This window comes from Eschrichtius robustus, chromosome 9 (assembly GCF_028021215.1).
Source record: "Eschrichtius robustus isolate mEscRob2 chromosome 9, mEscRob2.pri, whole genome shotgun sequence".
In the NCBI taxonomy this organism is placed as follows: Eukaryota; Metazoa; Chordata; class Mammalia; order Artiodactyla; family Eschrichtiidae; genus Eschrichtius; species Eschrichtius robustus.
In genome coordinates, this window is record NC_090832.1 from 48,984,193 (window position 1) to 49,011,527 (window position 27,335).

The 27,335-nt window shown below is 46.0% G+C and overlaps 1 protein-coding gene across 3 annotated transcripts in view; it reads left to right on the forward strand.

Moving 5' to 3' along the window:
* FYN (FYN proto-oncogene, Src family tyrosine kinase) overlaps nucleotides 1-10,635 on the forward strand; it is a 204,970-nt gene extending 194,335 nt beyond the window's left edge. For 2 of the 3 annotated variants that reach the window (XM_068551228.1, XM_068551229.1), the window contains one exon: nucleotides 9,120-10,634. In XM_068551228.1, the coding sequence (XP_068407329.1) occupies nucleotides 9,120-9,328 (209 nt within the window). In that variant the 3' untranslated portion in view covers nucleotides 9,329-10,634. Of the gene's footprint in view, nucleotides 1-9,119 lie in introns of all 3 variants that reach the window. The other variant, XM_068551230.1, reaches the window with a different exon arrangement.
* Nucleotides 10,636-27,335: the final 16,700 nt, after the last annotated feature.

The following is a 27,335-nucleotide window of genomic DNA, read 5'->3' on the forward strand; positions in this document are numbered from 1 at the left end:
ACAAAGCTGCTTTTTGTTTCTCAGGGTCACACGCAGAAACCAAGACAAAGTGGGGAGGGGGGCGGCAGCCTCGGAGGAGGAAGGCAGGTGTGTGTTTCTGAGGGAGGGTCTTTTGTCAAGTTTGGTCTTGGCATAAAGAAAGCGGCCTCATTTTACAACTTAGGCTAGGATTTTCATTCATTCGGCGTAGCATCAGTGAGTGTGACCGTGCCTGGCATTTTGCTCGACTTGGGAAATAAATATAAACAAGGCATTCATACTCTCAGCAAGCATTGATGAGAACGGTCCTCAAGCAAGATGCTGTTTTAGTGGCTGGAGCTAGAACAGTGAGCAAAGAAATAAATTCAGTCCCTGCACTCATAGAGCTTACAGTCAGATGGATAAAGTGTGCATCAAATCCAGGAAGAAATCAGCCTTTTTTCTTACTTCTCTATCATTAGAGGAAATCATCTTCGAGGGATGGAGTACTTGAACTCACCCACCGTGGGCCCCCAATCTTAATTCTGATAATGGGGGAGGGGCCCCGATTCAGGTATCTGCATACAGCGGGTCCTGAGAAGGGCCTTTCACTCAGAATCCTGTGAGGATGGCAAAGGAGTTTGACAGGGGAACCAAGTCCGCTTTATTGCGCGTAGTTACACACTCTGAGCAACTGCTGACGTGCCAGGGGCTTTGATAGCCACCCTAATTCTGCAAGGGCGGCAGAGAGAAGGGTCCACGACTGGGAAGCTTCACGGAGAAGAAGGCATGTGGGGTTCCCTCCTCAAGTGGAGGAAGAGGGTCCCAGACAAGGACGGGCATGTGGGAGGGCGCCCGCTCAAGGAGCCGCAGGCTTAGTCTGCGGAGAAGGCCGTGAGGCAGGGGTACCCGGACCAGCAGCTGGAAAGCCTGGCCAGAGCCCGTCGTGAGGGGCCTGGTGCTGCCACAGGGAGGCCTGGCCGGTCTGCAGTGGTGGCTGGGGGGCCGTGTCAGCGAGGGCGTGATGGGAGCCACGGAAAGTTGTTCCCTGACCTGCCCCTCGCCGTGGATGCTGCTTGTTTTTGTTCTTTAACACGGCTGTAATCACATTTAATTGGACTTCTGAATCTCACAGTACACCCTTCTTGAGGGATCCCTTTTACAGAGAGGGATTCCAATTATAGGATGATTACCTTAATGAAGAAGAACAACTGCTAAGGAACAGACAGTCATTCAGCTTCACCCAGTGTCGCCATGGAAGGAAGGCCCTTCCTGTCCGCGTTCTCGCCGTCTGTTGGTGCGCCGCGTGGGCAGTGTGTGCCGAGGGGCTGCTTCTCCGCTGCCCTGAGTCCTCGTGCCTGTGGACAGCACCCAGGACAGACTCCTAGTCCCCTTCCACCGTGATTTCCATCCTGACTTCTCAATGCACTTATTTCTCAGTTGGCTAGAGTGTATTTTCAAGTAATTCTTGTTTCAAGAGCAGTAGGTGGAGATACATTTTTCTGAACTCTTTCTTACCTGAGAGTGGCTTTCTGTCACCTTCACACACAGGAAAGTTACTTCGGCTGGTGGTGAGGATGGGGGTCAAGGGGGAAGGGAAAGTGACTTCCCCACTGCCCCATGGTGGGCTGTCATCCTCTGTTGCAGTGACCCCCTTTCATAGAATTTCCCGCTTCCGGTCTCTCCCCCTTCCCTTCCCCCACCATTCTGTCACTGTCACCACCAGAGTTATCCTGGAAAACACAGACCCGCTTATCCTACTCTACTAGTTAACAAGTCCACGGCTTCCCCTTGCCTTCCAGATAAACTCTGGAAGCCTTTGTTTGGCATAGTCCTTCATACCTCTTCCCTTCAGTCATTCCACAAATATTTATTGAATACCTACTATATGCCAGGTACTGTTTAGGCCCCAGGAGTGTAGCTGTGAACCAAAAGACGAAAACTGTCCTCCTGAACTTCTCATTCCTTAGAGGAGACAGACAATAAAACAAATAAGCAAAATGTATTCAGCACTGGCTGGTGGTAATGGATAAGGAGAAGAATAAAACGGGGAAAGGGGTAGAGGGTAGCAAGGGAGGACCTCCCGAGGAAGATGACATCTGAGGAAGCAAGGCTCAGGGTCGATACCTGGGGGAGGAGCCTCCCTTCAGAGGCAACCGGAGCACAGAGGCCCTGAAGAACCGCCGCGAGGCCCATCCATGTGTCTAGGGCGGAGGGAGCAGGAGGGCCAAGAGGCCCCAGGCAGATCAGTAGGGTCTTCCTAGGTCATGATTAGGACTTCTGCTTTTACTGTTAGTGAGATGAGGAGTGACTGATGGGTTTTGAGCGGGTGACATGACCAGACGTGATTTCTTGCTTGCCGCTCGCCAACCCTTCGCACCAAGAGATCTCTCTCAAACACGCAAGTCTCTCTTCTCAGCTCCACTCTCTGCCTCCGAATCCTTCAAAGCCCGGCCCAAACGCCCACCCCCTTCTTTGTGTAGCCTCCTCCATATCTCTTCCTGGCTTGCACTTTCTGCTTGCTTCCGTGCCACTGGGTACATCTCCGCTGAAACCCTTGTCTTTGTGTCTCTATTTCCCAGTAGCTCTGAACTCTGAGAAGGGGGCTCCTTTTATGTGTTCCCCATGCCCAGCACAGTGTCTGCCCCATAGTACACTCTCAGGAAGTCTAAGTGAATGCATGGATGCATGCATGGATGCATGCATGGATGGATGGATATAGGCAGGGGGAGAAAAGATTATGCCTATGAGGCTTTTAAAACAAGACTTTGTCCATAGCCTGCAAAGCCTTTCAGCTCTATTTCATCATCTCCACAAATAAATATAGCATGTTTTTTCCCAGCCACAAAGTAGCCTCTGTCCTCAAAGTTGTTCTGAGAAACTGACCCCGTGATCAGTTCAAACACCATGTCCCAGCACCATTCTAGGCAGAATGTCCCGGCCATTCAGTGCCCTGGCTCTCAGCTGAACACCTGCTTTGGGAATTTGGCAGGATCTGACAAAGCAGGAACATTCTCTTAAGTGTATCACATTTATTCATCCATTTGAAGCACTTTCAACTCTTTTAACAACTGACAGCTGCCTGACTTTCGTGAATGCATCTAGTCACTTGATAATGACTTGAAGTGGAAGATAAATAGTGAATGTATAGCATTTTCCTTAAAGAATTAGAAGTCTCCACCTTTGTCCTCCCTCTGCCCCACTCAGATGCCTCAGACAGAGCCTGAACTGTAGACTTAAATTCCTCTGTGTTCAGCAGCCCATCATTGTCGCCTGCACTCTTATCCCCACTGTGCCCAGCATGATGACAGGAGCAGGTTTGTCTTGGGTGGGGAAGAAGTTAGGACTCTGCAGCCAGGAGAATGGGAGGTGGGATGAAACTTCGAATCTCAGCCAAGGGTGCTTTGTCTTCCCTGCCCCCATCCACAGTCTGCAGGCTTTTTCTTTCAACTCCTGGTGTTCCCTCCAGAGGGAATCTGGCCTGGCATGCCCAGGAGTCGTGTTGTCACCTCCCCCCACAAAGTTTCTCTTGGCCAGTGTGGCAGGTGAAGGAGCGAGGGTGGGAGGAGAGTGCAGGAGAAGAGGGCAGCTCTCCCCTATCGCTGTGCGTTTCCATGGCCTTCCTGGGGGGCACCCTTACCTTCACTGTCCCTTTTTCACGTTTCTGGGACAAAGGATCTGTTCATGATACTGTATTATCAACTTTAAACAACCTTTGTGTGTTATGGCACCTGAGTAGCCGTCATTTCTGTATTTATTAACAGAGTGGGCTTAATAAAAACAGCTGTCCTGAGCTTATCTGGTTAAGATGCGGAAAGAGAAACAAAACTAGTCATCACTGTGCCTTCTCAAGGTCACTCCTTTATTTTCAACTATACTCTTGGAGTAACATCTATCTGCCCAAAATCTGTACTTTGATCTCATAACCAAAACCTAACTTGAAGCGTCCCAGTTGTAGCCCGGTAAGATAACTAGAGCACACGGTGATCTGATAGCATGCTCTCGGGCTGAGCCAGCACCATTACCTGCGCCCTCCTTCCTTCCGCCCTCCCGGCACTCCCAGAAATGCTCAGCAGACAAGTAAACAGAAGGGCTTTTTCCAGGGTTTACGCAGAGAAGCCAGGGGGAGCCTCTGACGGAAACCCTTATGCACAATAGAGTCTAATTTCGTTTCAACAGAAAGCTCGGTTTGCTAAAGTAAGCTGGATATCTGGGAACCTGAGCATCATTCCCATTGTCAAAGTGCTTAATTATAAACATGGCACAAAAATCCAGGTTCTCGCAACCCCTAGTCCAATCCAGATGCAAACCTGAACGGATAACAGTGAAGATCCCCGATTGTATAGAGATGGCCCCTCGGAGATCCATATTAGGAATCTGCACAAACGGAGAGCTATAAAGCCCAACACCTTCCATTCATAGAAGACATTTTTTTTTCAAAGAGCTAAAAGCACCGTGAATGTGGAGGTATTCTCTTGCCAAATGGAGAAACTGAGGCCAGGGGAAGTCGAGTCACCTGCTGAGAGACACAGAGTCGAAGTAGTGAAGTGGCTCTGACAATGAAAATGAATTGTTTTCTTCCCTAAAGAATCCAAAAGAAAATCGAGGAGACTCCACTGAGTTAATATCTAGCTCAAAGAAGAGGAATAAGAAAGTGTAAAAGAAAAGGAGGGAGGGGAAAAAAAGGAGAGAGGGAAGGAAAACACACACACGTGAAAGCAGACATTGTTGGCAACCATACGTAGTAAGGGTTGCAAAGTGAGAGTTGGAAACTGGACATTAATTCGGGAACCTCGAGGAAGCCAGCAGCGTGATTTGGAAGGATAACATGGTCATAATGGCAGGAAGCGAATGCAGTCCACTCAGCCAGAGAATCTCAGCTGCAGGGTTTGGGGCAGACCAACTGGAAAGGATGATACTAGTGACCACGTTTGAGAGCCTGAAATTCAGGGTGACAGGAGGCCCTCATGGAAGATGCAGGGAAGAGCAATTTGAAAAGCAAACCCCAGCACAGCAGACTACACAGATTTTCTGTGAACTGAGGCCCACTGGGTTGTGCCCTGTGAGAGTGACCAGTGGAAATGGCCCATTTTCCTGACTGACCCCAGGCAGAGTAGGAAGGTAAGGAACTGCTGAGGTGGGAGCAAAGGAGGGCAGGCTGGAGTGAAAACAGAGAGCGTGTCTGCTCGCTGGCCGCCAAGCCCTGCGCCCCCTCTCTAACGCGGAGGCTGGGGACCAGGCAACACACCCTGGGGGGCTTTGTGGCCATGACACTTCCCACGGTGAGGCACCACCAGCTGGTGGAGACCACCCTCCTATTGAAAAGCAGCCTCTACTGCAGCTTCCACTGAGAGCTGTTGGTGACAAAGTTTCCCTAAAACGTACACCATATTTTAAAGTTTCTATCTTTTCTGTTTCTCCCCTGGCCTTCTCCCCACTGAAGAAGGAAGAAAAGGGCAGAACATTCCCAGGCACCCTCCTCCACCGCCGCCGCCCACATCCCTGCCCACCCCCCGTCTGCTTCCTCAATTGGAAGTAAGATACGAAGATTCTTCTCTTCCAGTGTTCCCGTGTCCCTCAGGACTCTGCTGACCGCCCTGGCACTCAGTCTTGTGTGTGTTCCCTTCCCAGTCCCTGGCCCTCACCTCCCAGGTGTTGGATAAACCCAATGTCTTGGGAAAAGTGGCTAAGAGAGGGGAAATAACAGTTTTTCTTTGTAACAAAAATATGAAGCCATCTAAAAAGAAAACATGAAAGAGTAGTATAAAGAGGAGAATCCATTTTTGCTAAAAAGAAATTCTTAAATATGATTTTTCAAAGTTCTTATAGCCAAGAGTACTATTTTTTAAAAAACAGGAACACAACCCACTTATTCAGGCTGTTGTTTGTGAAATAAAAACTGACCCAAGCCTTGCTGAGCGGGCATATCTTGGTTGTGCGGTTACTGCTGCCGAGGCCCATCGTGAAGGTGCCAGGTCCACTTCTGGCTTATGGTTGGTTGGAAAAGAGCTAGCCCCATTCACATTGTCATTGTCAGCCAAGTGCGTTGTCTTATATCCCACTTTTCCAGCGAAGCTGACGTTGGTATGTTTCTCTTTGGCCTGGTGCGTGGAATCGGTTTTGTGTGCTCCCCATGCCTGGGGAGCCTGGGGAGCCTGGGGAGAGGCACGAGAGGGGAAAGAGGAGAAGCGGGAAGAGGGTGTAGGCAGAAAGGAGGTGGAGAGTGTGCACGGGAGCTGGCTGCGAGGCTGCTCGTGCCCTGTCCCACGTGGGCCAAGGTCCAGCTCCGTCCCTGGTCACAGCTACCTGGGAAGCAGGCTGCCTCTGGAGACGCTACGTGCTGCGGGTCAGGCCGCTGTATCCGCTGTGTCCCAGGCTCAGGCAGAGCACTAGAAAAACAGGCTTGACCCAAGTGGCCAATTAAACTTCCCGTTGGTGGAGACTGAATCAAGAGTTTTTAAAATATACATGCAATCTTTGCATTTGAGTAGTTTGTTTTCCAAGGACATGCAACATTTACTGACATAGGGCCACGGAGCAATAGCAGAACGATTAGTTAAACTCCGTGGTGTGGTTTTGGGTGGTCTCAGTGCCAGAATAAAGCATCAGAAGGCATTTGGGGGTGGGTTGTACCACCTCCAGAAGGGCCTGTCACACCTTCCGAGGTTTTAGACCTTCCACCTGTGGCCTCTGAGATACCGGTACTATGAAGCCAAGGTCTGTACTGAAGTACAAAGCAGACGCTCTGGAGAAGGCCAGTCCCGATACGTGCTTCTGCTCTCTTCCTCACCCTTTTGGGGGGGCTGGAATGTGGTAGCTGCTGCCCCTCCTCATGCCGGAGCGTCCCAGCCGAAACCCTTGGGACTGGATGAGCCTCAGAGTCTGACTCGTTGGTTTTTGGTTTTTTTTAGAAAGTCCATACAATGCTTAGAGCATAATTTATATAACACCCTGGGAGAGTCCGGGGCTGCCCTCTGTGTTCAAACACGTTCTTACTTCTGTAGCGATATGTAGGCATGAAGAGAAGCAGTCGATAGCCTCACACCAGGTCAGGTTTTACGGCCAAATGAGGTGAGTTCGGATCAATTTTGCTGCCAAGTGAGTTTCCAGAACTTTCGCTTTGCAGAGCTTGTTGGATTTGGGGATCGTGGATAAGGACATGCTGGTCCCTGTCCCGTGCCCTGGTTTGTCCAGAGCGCTGCAGGACACTCCAGTGTCTCTCCTTGCTTCCAGCTCCCCATTCCATCCCGAGCTGTCAAAATGAGTTTTCAGTAGTTGGAGGAGGATTTAAGGTAATAAGCCTCAGAGCTGACCAAACATCCAACTGAAGTGGGCCCCTGTAAAGACAGGCATGGTGCAGAGGCAGGGGACCCAGATTCACTCACCGAGCCTCTCTCACTAATAATAAGGGTCACCCCCGAAATGTGACCAAGGTTATATTAGAATAATTAAATTGAAGGCCTACTTCAACACAGCAGGAATAATACACGGATTTTATCCCCTCAAGGAATTACAGTGGCAGAGAGTAAGAAGGCATCCTGAAAGGGTTTGGATAAGCATGTGACTGACAGGGCTGTGCTTGACAGCCACAGGAGCCGGGATCAACCCAGCTCCAAAAGCAACAAAGAGAACTGACAACAGATCCCAAAGTCTGAGTGTCCCCTACTCAGGGGGACAGGGTTGTGACCTGGGCCCACCTGCTCTGGCCAGGCTTACAGGGTTCTAGCCAGCAGGTTGCCACCTCCTCCAGCATTAAAGGGAGCTGCTACATGTATGCGCTGTGTCCTGCTGATTACATCACTGAGAGCTGGGGGAAGAAATCTGGGTTTCTGAATGGCTGGAACTGAGGCTCTTGCTTTTGTAAATTAACTGGGTCAGAATTTGGGAGAGGATTATAGGCTCAGGGCCAAGGAGCAGCCAAAACATACAAGGACTTGGCAGGCAATGGCAGAACATGATATGGCAGAAAAGGGAAGGAAAACCAGAGAAGAGAGCCTGGCAGTGATTGGGAAAGGGGTCAGGGCATTCGGCTCACCCCCAGTGTGGTATTTCCTGTTCTGTCAAGAAGGCCAACGTGCAGGGAGGTTGCATTCTCCAGAGGGTTAGCAATCTCCCAGAATGTCTCCTGTTAGCTCCAGGCATCCTGATGTTTCACTATCAGGCAGCTCCCCCGGAGGGTCGCAAAGGTCTCCAGTGATAGATGGCCTGTCCAAGGTCATCAGTAAACGCAGACGCCCTGTCTCCCCATCGCAGTCATCAAACCTCAGGGCACCTAGGGGTCGCTGGGCTGGATGGTGCCCAGCGTGGTGGCGTGATGTCAGATCTCAGACAGCGGGGCACCAAGAGCTTGCCCAGGCACGAGGGCAGCCAATTTATGAAGTTCATCAATGGAGCTCATGGGTCCTGTGAACAAAGGACAGTTTATTTTTCATTCCGTGGATTTGTTTTTATCTGCTTCATTCATATTTTTCTCAGTTTAATTGAAGTGTAATTTACATACAATAGAATTCAACAATTTTAAGAATTCAATGAGTTTTGACAAACATAAACAGTCACACCTCCACATACAGGATACAGAACACGTGTTGGCAGACTACAGCCTGTGGGCCAAATCCGGCTCCCACCCTGTTTTTGTTTTGTACCTTTTTAGAGTTGTAGAAAAATAAATAAAATGAAGAATATGCGACAGAGACCGTATGCAACCCACAGCACCTAAAATCTTTACCATCTGGCCTTTACGGGGATGGTTTGCTGACACAGAATGTTTCCATCACTCCTCGGTGTTCCCTGCGGCCCCTTTGCAGGATTCCCCTCCCCCTCACCCCCTGGCAACCACTGATCTGCTTTCTATCACTGTAGTTTTACCTTTCCTAGAATTTCATATAAATGAAATCACACAGTATGTTGCCTTTTGTGTCTGGCTTCTTTCACTTACAATGCTTTTGAGATTCATCCTCTGGGGCTTTGCGTGTGTCAGTAGTGGGGTCCTTTTTTACTTCTGAGTGGTGTGATAGCCCATTAAAGACAGGGTCTAATTTAAGACAGCCCTCAACATGTTTTAACCACCTGCAGGCTCCAAGCAGAAGCAGGAGGAGGTGCAGGGGCGGTGGCCCTGGCTGGGCCGCCCGGAGCGCCCGCGCTCACGGCCCTTGTCTTTGCAGGCATGAACAACCGGGAGGTGCTGGAGCAGGTGGAACGCGGCTACAGGATGCCCTGCCCGCAGGACTGCCCCATCTCCCTCCATGAGCTCATGATCCACTGCTGGAAAAAGGACCCCGAAGAGCGGCCCACTTTCGAGTACTTGCAGGGCTTCCTGGAAGACTACTTCACCGCGACAGAGCCCCAGTATCAGCCTGGTGAAAACCTGTGAGACCTGGGTCTGCCGAGAGAGGCCTGGTCCAAGAGGCTTCCCCGCCCCCTCCCCATTAGCTTTCAATTCCGTAGCCAGCTGCTCCGAGCAGAGCAGCGAGAACTGTCCAGGATCAGATTGCATGTGACTCTGAAGCTGACGAACTTCCATGGCCCTCATTAATGACACTTGTCCCCAAATCCGAACCTCCTCTGTGAAGCATACGAGACAGAACCTTGTTATTTCTCAGACTTTGGAAAATGCGTTGTATCGATGTTATGTAACAGGCCAAACCTCTGTTCAGTGTAAATAGTTATTCCAGTGCCAACGATCCTAGTGCTTTCCTTTTTTTAAAATGCAAATCCTATGTGATTTTAACTCTGTCTTCACCTGATTCAACTAAAAAAAAAAAAGTATTATTTTCCAAAAGTGGCCTCTTTGTCTAAAACAATAAAATTTTTTTTCATGTTTTAACAAAAACCAACCAGGACAGGTGTTTGTTTTTTTTTCTTTTTTATAAATATGAATATATATAATATATACATCCCTGTACATACACCATGTGGGTGCTAACGTGGAGACCGTGGCCGATGTGGGCCACAGAGCTTCGGGACCCAGAGTGAGGATTTGACTGGAAAATCAACATAATAGCGCCAGTGTTATTCTGAAAACCAGTGGCCTCCTTCTTTGGCTTTTGCAAAACATGATTTGATTTTTTTTTTTTTTTTTTTAATTTGGATGGCACTTTTCTGGTTCATGACTGTGTCTGTAGATGGCTGTTACTTTGACTCTTTTCAGCAGCCCCCCGAGCTGAATTCACAAGTTCTGTTTCCAGTATTTGCTTCAACTTACTACGATTTGTTCTTGAAACTTAAAAGTGAGCCTCTTTAAAGCAAGCAAGTGGCCAATACTACCAGGGGGACTAGAAGATGGATACCACACAAACTTCTTGTATAAAACATGAATGCTGAAATGTTTCCAACTTTTTTAATTTAATAAACCTTGTAACCACATTTAAATGGTCTGAAACCCATAGCACTGTAGTCGTGGCAACCTGCTAAACTTTCTCATTCAACTAACCCTTATGGGAAGGTGAGGGTGGGAGGTCGTACATTTCCCATTGTAAAATAAGTGTTTGAATGTCCTGTACTGCTAATGAAATGACTTTCTCTATGTCCAAGGGTCCTCCAGTGAAATAACTATGCACTACTTTACATCTCATGGGGATGCCCAAAAAAAAAGTGTTACATTTTTAGTCGCTGTTTGTACCAACCTTGAATTAACGTATGTTTAACAACAAATCAAAAACCCTATTTCTATTGAGTTTTTAATACTGAGTGGCAACTCTGAAGTCTTAATTCCTTTTTTGTTATCATTTCTTTGTGAGTTTACATTTTTAAATTGTTTAACTTTCTTAATTTAGTAATTAAAAAGAGAGCATTTTACATTTGAATTTTTTTTTGTTCATTTGTTTAAATCATGGAAGGTACTCTAGGAGTGACATATCTGTCCCATACTGAGTGGTAAGGAGTCACCTGGAGAATTTAACCATTGTGCAGTGATTTCCAAATGACAGAAACATTCAGAACACCTGGAGTGGGGTTCCCCCCCGACCAAGAAAGGCTGGGCTACTGTCTAGTTAATTCAGAGGATTGTTAAAGCAAGACTAGGCATACCTTAACATTTTAATTTATCAGGCATTTTTGCTAACTAAAATTTTCTGTGTCCCACTTGTAGGAGAAAGAGACAATTGCAAGAAGAATCTTTCTTGTCCTGGAGTCAATACATATGTTTCCCAGTGTCCCTCCACCCCTGTAATGAAGTCGCTAAGCAGGGGAACAGCCTGGTGTTGCAGAAGGGGCAGTAGGTGGAGTGGGCCAAGAGGCCGGGCCTGGCTCCGCACTCATTCAGCTGCACTCATTCAACAGCCACCTGGAATCTCTCCCTTTCAGGTCCTGTCTATAGAAACGAGAGGGTTGGATGAGATTTGCTGTAGGCTCCTACATCTGAGATCCTGGGATTCTAAGATCACTGATGATGTGTAGAATTACACAAAGAAGACAGTTTTCTTGCTGAAGTAGCCTTTATATTTAGAAAGTTTCTGACATTTTTTAAGTGAAACAGGGATTTTCTGGCTAACCAAGTTTTCATGGTATTGGTTTTGGTATTAATTGCTAAATTGATAAAATTTCAAAGATCTTGTTACATAAAATTGTTATCACAATACTGGGCAATTTATTAACACATTCTAGATATTTTTAAAGATATAACTTTGTTTTTCATCTTCACATCCCAGTAGGTCAGATAATTTTCAAGTACTCTGGGGGATTTTTGTGTTTGTTTTTGACTTGGTCATTCAAAAAGATCTGAAAAAGTCATAACAGCCAGTTTTAAACAGATTTTTAAAGGAAAGCAGTCTCTTCAAAGTATAGCCTTCAATTCATCAATTGAGTTAACTGTGGATTCTCTCACATGAAGCAAAACTCAAGACTTGGGTTAACTTGAGGACACACTTATGAAATGCAGCTCGCTGGAACCGTTCTGAAACAGAGTAGGGTTGCAGACTAAAGGGAAAAGAGTAGCTATAAATATGAAGAAATCAGAGACATTTCAGGTTTTTTCTTCCAAGAAACTTATGTGATGCCAAGAGATCTTGCCGAGGCAGACCAGTCCAGGCAAATGAAACACCACCTCCGGGGAGTCCCAACACCTCCCAAGAAGCCTCCCTCCCTCGAAAGTTTTAGAAGTTTGGGGTTAGGAAACTAAATGCACTAACCAAAAAGTTCTCTTGTATCTTGAAAGGTGCCTTAGCGGCAAGTGATGGTGAAATATTTTTTTGTCTTTCGTAACCTGGCAGTGAGTAAGGACCTGCTCTGTTCCCTGAGGAGAGCTGGCATCTGGCATTGCTCTGCTTCGTAGGGAGGCTTCCTAACAATCTAGTTCTTTTTACTTTCTTTTTTTTTTTAATTGGGGTATAGGTGTTTTACAATGTTGTGTTAGTTTCTACTGTACAGCGAAGTGAGGTAGAATCCCCTGTGCTGTACAGCAGGTTCTGATTAGTTATCTATTTTATACATATTGGTGTATATATGTCAATCCCAATCTCCCAATTCATCTTTTTACTTTCTTAAAATCAAATAATAAACCTACCGGAGAAGACAACTTGCCAAAGCTCAGATGTTGTAAATGAGACAAAATGATTTCTGTTCACCTGTGCTCACCCCTCACACTCTCCTCCGAGTCCGCTTTGTTCACAGCGTACTGAAGGGCCGGGAGGACCAGCGAGAAGACCAGTAGATGCAAGGCCTCCCCCGTGTTAGGGCATCAAGGTGTAGACTGAAGCCAATGATGTATTCCGGTCTACCTCGTTCATGGCAAAGAAAGGTGTATGAGGAGCCAGGCATTTCCACAAGATAAGTTCAATGTATTCATAGTCCTTCAAATACAGCCACACAACTGAAGATTCCCTGACAAGCGCCAGAGGGTGTTTACCTGCCTCGAGAAAGACAGGAATCCTCCTGTGGTTAAATCTTGGCACCAGAGGACTTTTCTAGTTGTATTGGAGCTGCAAAATTTTTATCTGAAATTTCCTATGGGACTTTAAGAATGTATACTATATTAATTGGAATAGTTCTTTCATGAGTCCTAAAGAAGGTAAGTTTTTCAGCAGGATGCAGAGGAGGATGGCACTGAAGCCCGCTGCATGAAGCATGTCATCTGCTCCTTTGTCATGGCTCCAGACAAGAGAACCTCACTTGACATAATAGGCATTTCCTAACAAGTTGCACTGGGATAAAATGGCGTTTGGTCGATTCATTGCTGAAAGGTATTTTAATAGGTTTAGATAAGTTTTGTTGGCTTTCTTACCACTATATATTAAACTGTTGGAATTCAATTAGGCCCTCCAAAATATTTGCTGGGAGGGAGGGAGGGAGAGAATAAGGGGAAAGGAGATAAGGAAGGGAGGGAGGGAGGGAGGAAATAATTCCGGAAGGGCAAAAGGGGGAGCGAGAAGAAAGGAAGCTCAAACAAATTCTTATCCTAAAAATGATATTGTGGGGTACAGATTTACTAAGGCAGGTACTAATAGTATCTGTATTTTATTTCTCAAATGTAGATTGTGACCACAGAGAAGAATGAAATTAGTATTTCATGAAATACTGAATACTTTTCAATAGAATGAAAAATTAGTATCTCTAATATCTTTGCAATATCAAATGAAACTTCATAATTTATGTATACCTACATTCTCAGAAATTTTTCATAATAAATTCCTAAATCATACCTCATTCTTTCCAAACATGCAAAATATTCAGAATTCCATTGGGGGGGGCATGGAGATATACCTTATTTTTTAAATTAATTCTGAGGACTGGAAAGAAAAATAAGTGGTTTTCCAGTATGACAGGGACTGTTCTAAGGAGAATGTGATCAGTGACAAATGACTGCTCTCCCCAGCAGCCAGAACCCTATGCTCCTTTCCAGAATACTTACTGCTCTTCTAATAATGTGTTTAATAATATGACTCTTCTCTTAATGCATTTTCCCTGCCAGATTGTGAGCTCCTTGAGAACAGAAACTGCCTTACTTGTTCACCAGTCTTCTGCACCAAGGGCAGTGATGAGCTGATGGCCAATGTTGGATGAGTGGGTGGATGGCTAGATGGGTGATGCCGTCCTGTGGAGTGAAAGGTAGACCTGATAATAACACACCTAAGGGCCTGCTGAGCGTCCCGGGATTTGCTGTGAGCTGCCCAAGGCACTAGCGCTGCCATTGTGAATGTGGGCTCACCAGTGTCCATACATGATTTGAAGCCCCAGTCTGTAGCCTGAAATGAACACCGTTAGTGCTTCCCGAACCTTGCCCCAGAACTCGTCCCAACATCAATGGGACTAAACCTGTACCCGTGGGACCTGGGGCCTTCAAAGTCTCATTCTAACTTAGTCATTTTATGAAAAATTGGTATTTTTTCTAAGGTATCCATTTTTCGTCTTCATCTAAAATACTTTTCCCATCCTTTAGGTTGTGCATTGTTAACCAGCCTATGGCTTGTAGTATCCCTGGCAAACCTCTGCATGACCCAGGGAGTGCATGTGCCCCGCTTGAGAACCACACCACATGAAGATGTTGTCCATAAAATAGCACTGCTAACATGAAAATACTGTAGTCGGGAGAGGTAACATTAACCCCCATCAATATGGATTCTCTTTATTTGATTCCCTTTTTCACCCAGCAAAAAGTAGCCCCCTGGCTGAGAACGGGACAGAAGATGGGAGGGTTTGATAATGGGAAGAGGAAAACCATCCAGAGCTGCCTGGAAGTGAAGGTTTGGTCAGGTCAGCCTGCTGGTACAAGATGGCAGCAAATGGGAGTAGACGGGGTGGAGATGTTGGTCAAGGAGGAAGAAACCAGAACTGGGATGAAAGGAGCCCTTTGCCAGGGCTCTTCAAGGCAGTGGGATGACCAGAGAGATGACTTTGGGTATGTGCAAGGACTTAACCATTCATTTCTTCTGCAAACATCTGTTGAGTACTTATTATGGGTTAGACCCTGTGCTTAGCACTAGAAAGCCAAAGAGACAATTAGTATCCCCAGTCCAGTGAGGATGGAGACCCATATGAGATAGTTGCAATAAGCTCTCTGTTGAGAGGAAAGATGGGTGGCAGCAAAGGAGTGCCAGATGGCCCGGAATGGGGAGTGCCTGGGAGACTTCCTAGAGGAGGTGTTCCTAAAGGACAAGCAAGGTGGATTATGTAATGCTTAATGGTAAGCTCAGTGTTTTTTGCCTTTGGATGTGTTTCCTTCTGATCCCCAACCCCATTAGGGTCCAGCTCATGCTTTAAATGTAGAAGGTGCTCAACAAATGCGTCTAAATGAAGAGAAACCAAAACGAAGCAAAGAAAAATCTAAATCTCTTTTTCTCCCTCCTCCCCACAAACGCGGACATTAAAAGGTATGTAGGTACATCATTTATTCTGATTAGTGCACTGCTACCTGGAGGGATGGGAGATAGTACCATAAAAGGACAGAGAGTAAGGTTTCAGGTGGGGTTTTGGAATGTGGTTTGGACTGAGTACGAGAATAAGAGAATTGCAGGGAAAGGGGCTTATAATAACGCCTCACTTCCTCTCTTAATAACAGTTAGTAGGGGGTTTTCTCCCATTGATGACCCCCATTTCATTCTTCCCTCTCCTCCCATTTATGAGGCTATTTTGCTTGAATCATCAAGCAATATGTAAACTCATGAAAGAAGGTATATACTAGCTGTTGCAAGGTATTCTGTTTGTTTTGTTTTGGAATTCTTTTCCCTTTGGTTAATTTTCAAGTGCTTGCTATGTAATCAATGAGCAGCTAATTGGCAGTAAGAGAATGAAATACGTATTATTCAGATAGTGTTTTTAACAGACGACGTACGTGTAAAACTGTGGGGAAATACTAGTAAATAACAAGAGATTTTAGTGTGTGTGTGTGTGTGTGTGTGTATGTATGTGTGTACAAAAGGATTCATTTAAAGCCACCCAGAAACTAAATCCAGGTGTGTGAATCCTTTCGTTTTCAGACTCCTCCCAAGGGGTGAGCGGAGCCCCTAGAGATTGCCCTGGAACACAAACCACCCTAAATGGAGCCTGAAGGTCTGTCAGTTCCCAGACAGCAGTGAGGAAATGGTAAGCAAATGGCAGCAGTTGCATAGAGAATTAGGGAATGAATAAAAATGCTTTCTGGTAAATTAACCATATTACATTGTGCACAGCAAAGTGATGGAAAAACCCTGTTAAAAATTGAATAATAATTTGCCCACATCATTTACGTAAAATGCATAATTTTCCTACTTCAGTGGACTTTAGTTTGATTTAAAATATGCACAGCTCCAGTCCTGTTCACCAAAGCATAATTTGTGAGATAATTGGGAAGGGAAAGAGGAATCAGACCGTAATCAGCCCAATCCTGTGTGAACCACTTCGCCTCCTCCCTCACCTGTGCATTTTGGAAAATATTTGTTTATACGTTCCTGAAGGTCTCTAAGTGAAAGTGCAAGGCATTCATCATTGTCACTGCTATCACTAAACCATGACCTCACCATGTTTGAGAGGGGGAAAGCAATGCTTCATTCTATTCAGTATTTTTCTGCTTTAATGCAAATAAGTACTAGTTTTTGAATACTAGGGAAAATGGAAATGTAGCAAAGCTGTACTTAAAACAGCAAGCCAAGAACCAAAGCAACGGTGCACAGCCAAAGGAGACCTTGGAAGATACATAGATAAAACAAAAAGCTGTGCTTGGCTGGGACTCTCTTTCAGAATCAAATGCAAAATGGAGAACATTGTTTCAACTGCAAAGATTTTGCAGTCTGTAATATCTGAAATAGAAAGGCATCATGTAATACACCTTGACATTCAGAAGCTATGCTATTGCTATGAGTTATGATACTGGTTCCTGACTAATGCAGGTTTCCAGAACCAGAGTGGTCAGAGGTGGTGTGGAATTCCGGCAGTGAACCGGGTACCGTCCACTTAAACAGTGCGTTCCCATGGCAATCAGTGTTCATTTTCCTTCCCCTCCCTCTGTTCCCCACCCCCACCAGAACCATAGAAATTTTATTCAGATATTCACTCATTCTCTTCATTCCCATTTCTCCACAAAGAGTCATTATTTACTTATTCCAGTGAGCCCTTAAATCTCAACTTTTCAGGGCAAGTGTGTAGCTGATTCTCTCTGCTTCTCCTGAGTACTCTTCTTTTGTTGGCCAAATCCTGCCTCCTCTAAAACCCTGCTGGCCCCAAGAAGGTGAATCTTGAACCCCACAAATCTCAGCACTTCTTTCTCTTGGGAGCCTGTTTTGGATGAGCAAAGGGCCCGCCCCCCCCCCCCAATCCTACTACTCCTCCCCACTTCTTCCTTTTCTCCTACTAACCCCTGCCACTGGCCGAAGATTTATTAGACACTAGTTTTGTCCCTATGCCTCTTGCCACTAGCTATAAATTGCCTTTTTGCAAATTAGAAAAAGCTACTCTACCTCAAGACACTTTGCTGCCACCTGCCAGAAAACTATTGTAATAAATATGCCAAGAGATCATGACTGGAATGCAAATGGTGCCCCCTAGAATTGTGCAGTATACAACTGGCACAACTGTATGTGACAACCCTGTACTTGGAAATCACCTGAGTTATCCTGGAAGCTGGTTGTAAAAGTAAGAACACAGCAGATCAGTCTTGCCTTTTTATGACAGTTGGCAATTTCAAAATCTAAATCTTTCAACCATGATCAAAAATTGCTGAGAGGCAATTTCTGGAAGAGACAGAGAGCCCCCAGGCAGCAATTCTTACAAGAATAAAGGGCTCTTGATTCAGCCCAAGATTTGGCCTGCTGGCTGGGCAGATATAGCCCAAACCACATTGGGCTGATTTTCAGGAAGCATCAGTTAGAAAGCTGGTAAGTCTCAATGCTGTGGGTGCAGGAGGAAAGTGAACTTGGCTTATATTTAGGTCAACCATTCCCCCTCCCTGGCATCAGCTGCTTCGCTTCTTGTTGATCGCCCCTTCTGTTCCCCTCCCTCCTTCACATTCAGCACAACCTGCACTTTCTGATGATCTTTTGCCGCAAAACAAACTACCCCAAAACTTAGTAGCAGAAATAGAAATAGTCATTTATTTTGCCCACGAGTCTGCGACTTGGACAACACTCATCACGGACATCTCTGCTCCATGTGGCATCAGCTGGGGCAGCCCCTCGGGACGGAAGGACCCGCCTTCCCAGCGGCTTACACACGTCCACACGGCTGGTGCGTTGATGCTGGCTGCTGCCCAGGAGCTCGGCTGGGGCTCTTGCCGAGGGCTTTGGTTCCTTTCCATTTGCGCTCCCAGGCGGCTGTGAGGGCTTGTTGACACCGTGGAGCCCATGCTAAACCACCAGTTGAACCACCCCAGCGGATGCCTCATGGAGCAGAGACAAGTTGCCCCCACCAAGCCCTGCCCAAATTTCAAATTTCTGAGAAAAATAAATGACTGGTTTTAAGCCACTGAAGTTTGGGATGGCTTGTTCTGCAGCAGTAGATCACCAGAATGTGCAGGTGGGGCTGAACGTGGTGTGGATCCATTCCCACATCTTTCTGTGCTGCCTCCCGGTGCTGTGGAATCCAGGAAGCGAAGAAAACTACATTTCCCAGACTCCCTTACCATGAGGATCATGAGTGTCAATCAGGCCATACCAATGAGACATATTAACGCAAAGTTGGGAAGGCAGAAGTGAAGCAGAAGCCAATTTCCTGCAGATCTTGTCTGTTTTCTGCTGGAAAGCAAGGTCATGGGGCCACTGAGGTCCAGTCTCCAGCTTCATAGGTGTCAGGAGTCAGCTGAGGAGGTGGCAGTGGCTAAGCTCGACATCCCAACATGCAGGCAGATGTTCCCAGCTTTCTGACCACATTCTGACCATTGTATTGCAGCTACAAGGTCCATGAGGTCAACAGTGCCAGTGGCAGCCTCCTGAGTCCCACCTTCCTGAATGTGGGAGAGGGGGCTGCCCTCCTGGCAGGTCAGTTCTGCCACATTCTGGGAGTCATTCCCGGAAATCCAGCATAGAGCCCTCTCTTCCAGCCCTTCCAGCAAATGTGTAATTCCACCTTTTTGCTTAAAATCCCTAGTGTGGTTCCTATTTCCTACATTGAACCCTGCAACTGACACCCAGGTGATCCTTAACATGCGGCCCCTTCTCAGCCACTTTTGTTCTTGCTTGCTTGCTTTCTCTCATTTAATCATTCCTTTGGCAAATATTTATGGCATATTTACCACGTGCCAGGCATTGTGCTAGACCTGGAGGAAAATCTATGAACTAAACAGACATGGCTCCACCCTCATGGAAGGAGCCAAGGCAAAGACCAGGAGACAGCAAACTACTACCCTCAGGCAAAATCAGCCCCCTGTTCATTTTGTTTTCTTGGAACACAGCCACGCCCATTCACTTCTGTCTTGGCTACAGCTGATGTTTCCCTACAGTGGCAAATTTCAGCAGTTGCAAAAGAGACTGTATAACCCAAGAGCTGAAAATATTTACTACCTGGTTTTTCACAGAAAATGTTTGCCAACTCCTGCATTAGACAAATAAAACTCCAAGTCAGGATCCTGTTGTCCCCACATCCAATCAATCGCTCTGTCCATTCTGCGGACACATGTGCCAAGCTCCAATCTCAGCTCTGAGCACTCCATGAGAACCGTCTTACTTAGTTCTCACAACAACCTTTGGAACATACCGTTATAATCTCTGCTTTACAGAGAAGGAAACTGAGATTTAGAGAGATTGGGCCTGGATGACTGGGTAAATGGTGAGAGCATTAACAGAGGTGAAAGTCCCAGGAGGAGGAGCTAAGAGTAGGCAGGAGCTGGTGGACTCGGTGTGGACTCCGGCACGTGAGGTGCCTGCAGACATCGTGAGAGGCTGTCCTCGCTGATTTCCTGCTTGGTGTGGTGGGAAAGCATGATTTCAAGTCTTGCCCAGTTTTAGGTTCAAATCACAATTCTTCCATTACTAACTGCATGACTTTGGGCCAGCTACTTCTTCACATCTCCAAGCCTCTTAGCTTCTGTCTCCTCACAAGTGAAATGGACTCTTGTCAAAATGAAGTAAGGGAATATGCACACAGCACCTAGCGTAGTGCTTGGTACGTGGAAGGCATTTGATCTGTGTGGGCACCTCCCCTTCATCTTCAGTCTATCCTTCACGTGGTGGAGAGTAACCTAAAATCTCAGCTGTGATTGTGGTGTTCTCCTATTTTAAAAATATAATGGCTCCCACTGACCCCCACTGGTGGAAGGGGACACGTTTGGAGGGGCTGCCCAGTCCATACCCCTTTCTTTAAACTCCCTACCCCACAGCACTACACTCTCTATTGAAGGTCAGGTTTTTACCATATGACCCTCCCCGACACCAGAACAGCTGATGATACCAGGTCAGATGCCTGACGGGGAAACCAGTCCATTGACTGGCCGCTAGCTAATGGAGTTGTCTCCTTTAAGTTGGGACCAAGAATTAAGAGGCTGTGGTGACAGACGCTTGGCCTACAGGTTAGGTTGAGTCAGGACCAGAGATGGCCCCATGGGGGAGCAGAGGATGCAGTCTGCAGAGAGAATCAGTGGCTGGAGACCATGGACCACCAGAGAAAGAGTGCCTGGGAACAGCTGCTGTCCAGCGCCTGTATCTGCAGGTCCAACTCTACTTCCTGAGCACCATTTCTATGAGATTCCTCAGACCCCTGAAGATACCATTTTGTCAGTGGAGCTAATTCCAGGGAGTTTAGGCCCCTGCAGTCCAGCTCCACTGTTTGCCAGCCTCATCTCTCCTGTCCCCTCTACCATCACCCCCGCCCTGGATCCTGGCTGCTGAACTGCCCACAACTCCTCAAGCATGCTCTGCACTGCTCCAGTGTTTCCCCCTTGCCTGGAATGTTCTTTTGCCGTCTCGTCCCTTCCTTTTTTTTTTTTTTTTGAGCGTCATTTTTATTTAACATTTTGTAAAAATGAGTCAATCATATTTTTTGTTCAAGTCAGTCATTTTTTCATTTCAGAATTAAAATTTATTTCACTTTGCACTGTTTCCTGATCAGCATCAAAAGACGTTCTAGGTTGTATCACTTTGTACAGAACTAGATGATGTTCCCAGCCTTGTTTCTTTTTTTAACATCTTTATTGGAGTATAATTGCTTTACAATGGTGTGTTAGTTTCTGCTTTATAACAAAGTGAATCAGCTATACATATACATATATCCCCATATCTCCTCCCTCTTGCATCTCCCTACCTCCCTGCCTATCCCACCCCTCTAGATGGTCACAAAGCACCGAGCTGATCTCCCTGTGCTATGCGGCTGCTTCCCACTAGCTATCTATTTTACATTTGGTAGTGTATATATGTCCATGCCACTCTCTCACTTTGTCCCAGCTTACCCTTCCCCCTCCCCGTGTTCTCAAGTCTATTCTGTACGTCTTCGTCTTTATTCCTGTCCTGCCCCTAGGTTCTTCAGAACCAATTTTTTTTTTTTTTTTTTTTTTTTTAGATTCCATATATATGTGTGAGCATACGGTATTTGTTTCCCTCTTTCTGACTTACTTCACTCTGCATGATAGACTCTAGGTCCATCTACCTCACTACAGATAACTCAAGTTCGTTTCTTTTTATGGCTGAGTAATATTCCATGGTATATATGTGCCACATCTTCTTTATCCATTCATCTGTCGATGGACACTTAGGTTGCTTCCATGTCCTGGCTATTGTAAACAGAGCTGCAATGAACATTGTGGTACATGACTCTTTTTGAATTATGGTTTTCTCAGGGTATATGCCCAGTAGTGGGATTGCTGGGTCGTATGGTAATTCTATTTTTAGTTTTTTAAGGAACCTCCATACTGTTCTCCATAGGGGCTGTATCAATTTACATTCCCACCAACAGTCTTTTGCCATCTCTTCTCTTCTTAGCAGCCTATCCACACTTGGAGGCCCAGCTCAAACCTCTCCTCCCTCCTGAAGCCCTCTCTGATCCCTCAGTCGTAAATGGTGGCCCCTCCCAAGAGCTCCCCGCACTCGGCTCCGGTCACCCCAGGGCCTCCTGCACCCTTCTTCCTCAGGGCTCCTTCTCACCTCTGTACTCACTGCCAGTAGGAACTTGACACTCAGATGTTACACTGAATTTACTCCAAGGGTTGTGAAACTTAAGATACCATCTGAGTTTCTTCAATAAAGAGTATTATGCCAGTATAAGGCATTGTTCGTTAAAATGGAAATGCATTTAGAGAATGCTTCAGATTAAAGGCATAAAGATCAAAGGGCACATTTTTGGCCAGGAGTTCTGAGTCTTGCAGACCCAAGTAAATTTAGACATTTTGTTTCCTGAACTGATTAGAACCGTAACACTGGATTTGTTGCTGGAATATAAAACTTGGTGAAACTTCTAGCCTGGTGGAAAGTCTGTCACCTCTTTACTGTAAGTGGATGTTCTCGTCTGACATTAAAGCTCCCGTGTCTCTTGCTGAAACTGGCTAGTGAATCCAGAAGGCCTGACTTAGAAGAAGCTTCCATTGTTGACAGGGGACCTGTAGAGCCCCGCCCTTCGCTGGAGTTACAGGCACACCTGGCTTCCAGCGGATCAGGAGAGGGTGTGTCTGTGTTGCATGTTCTCACATGTCCACTTGGATGCAAGATCCTGCGGACCCATGTCGAGAATAGAAAGCAGCTGCTCGTGCAGACAGCGCTTGAGACAATGTCTGCGTTTTGCCAATGTGTGAGAATATCCCCACCAGAATCCTGACTGCAGCCATGGCCAGGCCGCTCCTCCAGGGCCCTCTGCCTGGGGCTCATCCCCGGGCTTGCTCTCCCCATCACGCTCCCAGCCCGGCTGCCCAGGCTCCCTCTGGACCAGGGGCTGGGTTTGGGGCTCTAGGTCACGGGGTGAGCCAGGCCCTCGCCCCTGAGTCCAGGGAGGGAGGGAAACCCTGCTGGGGAGGAGAGACACCAAAGGAGCTGGTGATGGGAGCCCTCAGGACACAGCAGTGGATGCTCTGCTCCAGACAGGGCAGCAGGGCAGTCTTGGCCACAGGCCTTCAGCTTTTGGAGAAGCCAAGCAGGCCAGGTCAGGTGGGCCTGACCCGACTCAACCCCTGAGAAAGCAGGTCCCTGCTGCAACAAGGACAGTGGCCAGTGGCCAGTCTCATGGGAGCAGCTGAGAGGTGGGACCGGGATTTGGAGAGCGGGATAACCTGACTCCCGTCACGCCAGGTGAGATGCCCGGCTCACACCTCTTCTCCCGCCTGATCTGGGGCCGCAAAGCAGGGCTTCAGCCTGGATATCAACCCCAGCACTTCAAGGAGGTGCCGTCCTATTGCATTTGATGAACTTGACCTCTAGCAGAGCGTCCCGGAAGATCACAGACTTAACACAGCACACGGGACTGGTTTTCAGAGCAAACCCCTAGTTTTATAGATGAAACTAGTAAAAGAAGAAAAATTCACTGGAGCTCCCATGTGCTTTATCCTGCCCCCGACCTTGTCCTTTCCATGATGAGAGTGTCTCCATGTGGAATGGCCTGCAGGGTCCTGTCCCTGGGCTGGCCACAGTGACGGATGCCCTGCCTCACTCCTCATGCCCTCTTTTGATAAATGTAACTCTCTCAAGTACCTCCCCTTACCCTTCAGAGATTCAGATATGCGCCTGCAGAGGTGGGATGGAGAATGCTGTGTAGAGGGGATTCTTGTAACTGACAGAAACTTTCCCCAGAAGCAGAATGACTCTAGAGCTTTGTGCCCCAGTTGGCGTTCTTAAAACTGAGAAACCCTTGGGTAAAGTTGTCCTCCACCTCCGGCTCACAGGGGAAATCCTACTGTTTGTCTTTGGCCCTGCCTAGTTCAGTTAGCAGCTCTTACCCTGGCTGGCTGCCTCCTCGAAAGCTCACTGCTGACTCAGGCAGCTGAGAGAACAGGGTCTGAAATTTCCATTCAATGCAGATTCCTGGACTCTTCTGATCTTGGGGCGAGATGCAGAAATGTACATTTTTGAATACATAAAGTTTTTCTTTTTGATGGCACAAGTGTAATATATGTAGATATATGTAACATCTACTCAGTGTAAAAACAATAAACGTTCACACAAAGCAATGCCCCCCACCCCTTCCCAACACCATTCCTTCCCACAGGTTATCACTTATCATCTTGGTTTGTGTCCTTATAATCCTCTTGGAACACATACATGGACAGGGCTTTTCCTTTTCTTTTTTTTTTTTAATAAATTTATTTATTTATTTATTTATTTATTTTTGGCTGCATTGGGTCTTCGTTGCTGCGCGCAGGCTTTCTCTAGTTGTGGCGAGCAGGAGCTACTCTTCGTTGCGGTGCGTGGGCTTCTCATTGCGGTGGCTTCTCTTGTTGCAGAGCACGGGCTCTAGGCGTGGGGGCTTCAGTAGTTGTGGCACGTGGGCTCAGTAGTTGTGGCTCACAGGCTCTAGAACGCAGGCTCAGTACTTGTGGCGCACCAGCTTAGTTGCTCCGCGGCATGTGGAATCTTCCCGGACCAGGGCTCAAACCCGTGTCCCCTGCACTGACAGGCGGATTCTTAACTACTGCGCCACCAGGGAAGCCCAGGACTTTTTATTTACATGAATGAAGCCATACTACACATACTGTTCTGCACCTTGACTTTTTTTTTTTAATTTATAGAGTACTTTATATTTTTTTAATTTTTATTTTATACTGTAACATAGTTTATTAACAATGTTGTGTTACTTTCAGGTGTACAGCAAAGTGATTCAGTTATACGTATACATATACATGTATCTATTCTTTTTCAAATTCTTTTCCCATTTAGGTTATTACAGAATATTGAGGAGAGTTCCCTGTGCTATACAGCAGGTCCTTGTTGGTTATGTATTTTAAATATAGTAGTGTGCATGCACCTTGACTTTTCACTGAGTAATCTGTCTCAGAGTACTCTCCGTGTCTACACATTGAGATTTACTTTCTTCTTTTTTTTTTTTTTTTTAATTTTATTTTATTTATGGCTGTGTTGGGTCTTCATTTCTATGCAAGGGCTTTCTCTAATTGCGGCAAGTGGGGGCCTTCATCTTCATCGCGGTGCGGGGGCCTCTCACTATCGCGGCCTCTCTTGTTGCGGAGCACAGGCTCCAGACGCGCAGGCTCAGTTGTTGTGGCTCACGGGCCTAGTTGCTCCGCGGCATGTGGGATCTTCCCGGACCAGGGCTCGAACCCATGTCCCCTGCATTGGCAGGCAGACTCTCAGCCACTGCGCCACCAGGGAAGCCCTACTTTCTTCTTTTTAACGAATAGTATTCAATAGGATTCCATAGAATGAAAATAGCATCATTCATTTAACCATTCTTCCATTGATGGATAGTTAGTTATTTCCAGATTTTCACTGTTACAAACAACCTACATCCTTGCACATTTTTTGGTGGATATCAGCAAGGATTTCTCTTGGAGAAATGCCCGGAAGTGGAATTGCTTTGCTATTCATTTAAATACATTCTTAAGTTTAATATGTACTGCTGAATTGTACCATCAAAACACTTAATCAGTGTATGTAAGTAATCATTTTCCTGGAATCTTCATCTTTTTAACAAGTGCCCAGATGATTTGGATGCGGGTGTCTAAGGACCATACTATGAGAACATAGTGTTTGTATTGGCTGACCATGGCTGCAATAATACTACACTTACAGAAGTTATCCCCAAACCCAGTGGCTTAAAATAACAAGTTTCAGGGGATTTTTTCTCGGTGTGATCTACAGTTGGACCACAACCCAGCTAGGCTTAGCTGGACTCTAGGCTCAGAGTTCCAAGTTGCCCACTGCAGGACTTGGATCCAGGCTTCAGGTCAAGTTCAGGTCTGTTCCGGGAGTGTCTGTGCTGGGGTCCAGGTTGAAGGGATCAGTGGCTTCGTGGAAACGCTTATCTTATGGCTATTACACCCAGTCCAGCCAAACCTGCATACGTTTTAAGTACAGTCGTTTCTTGGTAAGCAGGGGATGGGTTTCCGTGACCCCTGCAAACACCAAAATCCATGGATGCTCAAGTCCCTTATATAAAATTGTGTAGTATTTGCATACAACGTACACACATCCTCGTACACACTTTAAATAATCTCTAGATCACTTATAATACCTAATACAATGCAAATACTATATGAATAGTGGTAAATAAGATGTAAATGCTATGTAAATAGTTGCCAGCGCACAGATTCAACTTTTGCTTTTTGGAGCTTTCTGGAATTTTTTTCAAATTTTTTTTTTAATATTTTCCATCCTGAGTTGGTTAAATTCTCAGACGTGGAACCTGTGGATAAGGAGGGCCGACAATATATCTAAGACCATACTCATATTCTTTTAAGACCTCCGCTCGCGTTGTGATCACTGATGACACGTCATGTGGCCAAACGCACATCAGTAGGGCAAGAGAGTATACCGGTCCTTGGTGGGAGCTCTGCAAAGTTACAGCAAAGGGAAGTGAAGAATCAGGACCAGTTCTTTCACTCCGGTCTACCATAGTGGTTAAGGGCACAGGCTTTGGCTCCAGAACCACCTGATTTTGAACCCCTGCCTATGTGACCTTGGGGAAATTACCAAATATAGTTGACCACTGAACAACTCGGAGGTTAGGGGCACCCACCCCTGCGTAGTCAAAAACCTGCTTTTAACTTTACAGTTGGCGCTCCATATCCACAGTTCCGTATTCACAGATTCAACCAACCCAGGATCATATAGCTCTGCAGTACATATTTATTGAAAGAAATTTGTGTATAAGTGGACCTGGGCAGTTCCAACCTGTGTTGTTCAATGGTCAACTGTATAGGGCTGTTACTCCCCATTGTTGTGTTGAGATGATCCTCACCAAAAACATGTTTTGGTCAACTTTAATATTTGCTTTAGACAAGTGTCTACTTTTAATATTTAATTTTTAAATTAGATTTCAAAACTGCTTTTGTAGTGGCAGGGTTGTTCAGTTTCCCCGTGAAACACACATGGCTGCAAGTTAGAAAATCAAGTCCTGGCTCCCTTGCATCCTCTCATTAATGTGATACTTACACCTTCCTTTGTGTTCATTCAAGTGGTGTTTAGAAAGATTCACTTAGTTTATTTTTTTCAAAGAAAAAAAAAATACAGTAATTACCATAATTCCTTAAAAGATTTCAGTTTTAAAAATGAACAACCCAAAAATGATTAAGTGGAGTTTTCCAATAATTTTATCTATTTTTGAACTTTTTATTGAGCTCTAAAGCATTAATACACACAGAAACTGTCAATTAAATAGCATCAAAAATTATCATGTTATAATTATTTACTATATGAAATTCAGATTGAGAATTTTTAACTTGAGAATTTTTTAGAATTCTGTGTATTTCAAACTTCTATTTCTCAATAATTATCTTTTCCCCCAAAATTTAGTCTCATTTGTTTAAAATTTTAAAAAGGAAAAAAACCTCAGGAATTCCAAGGCACTGCTTACAATCAAAATGTTTTCACACACACACACACACACAAAAA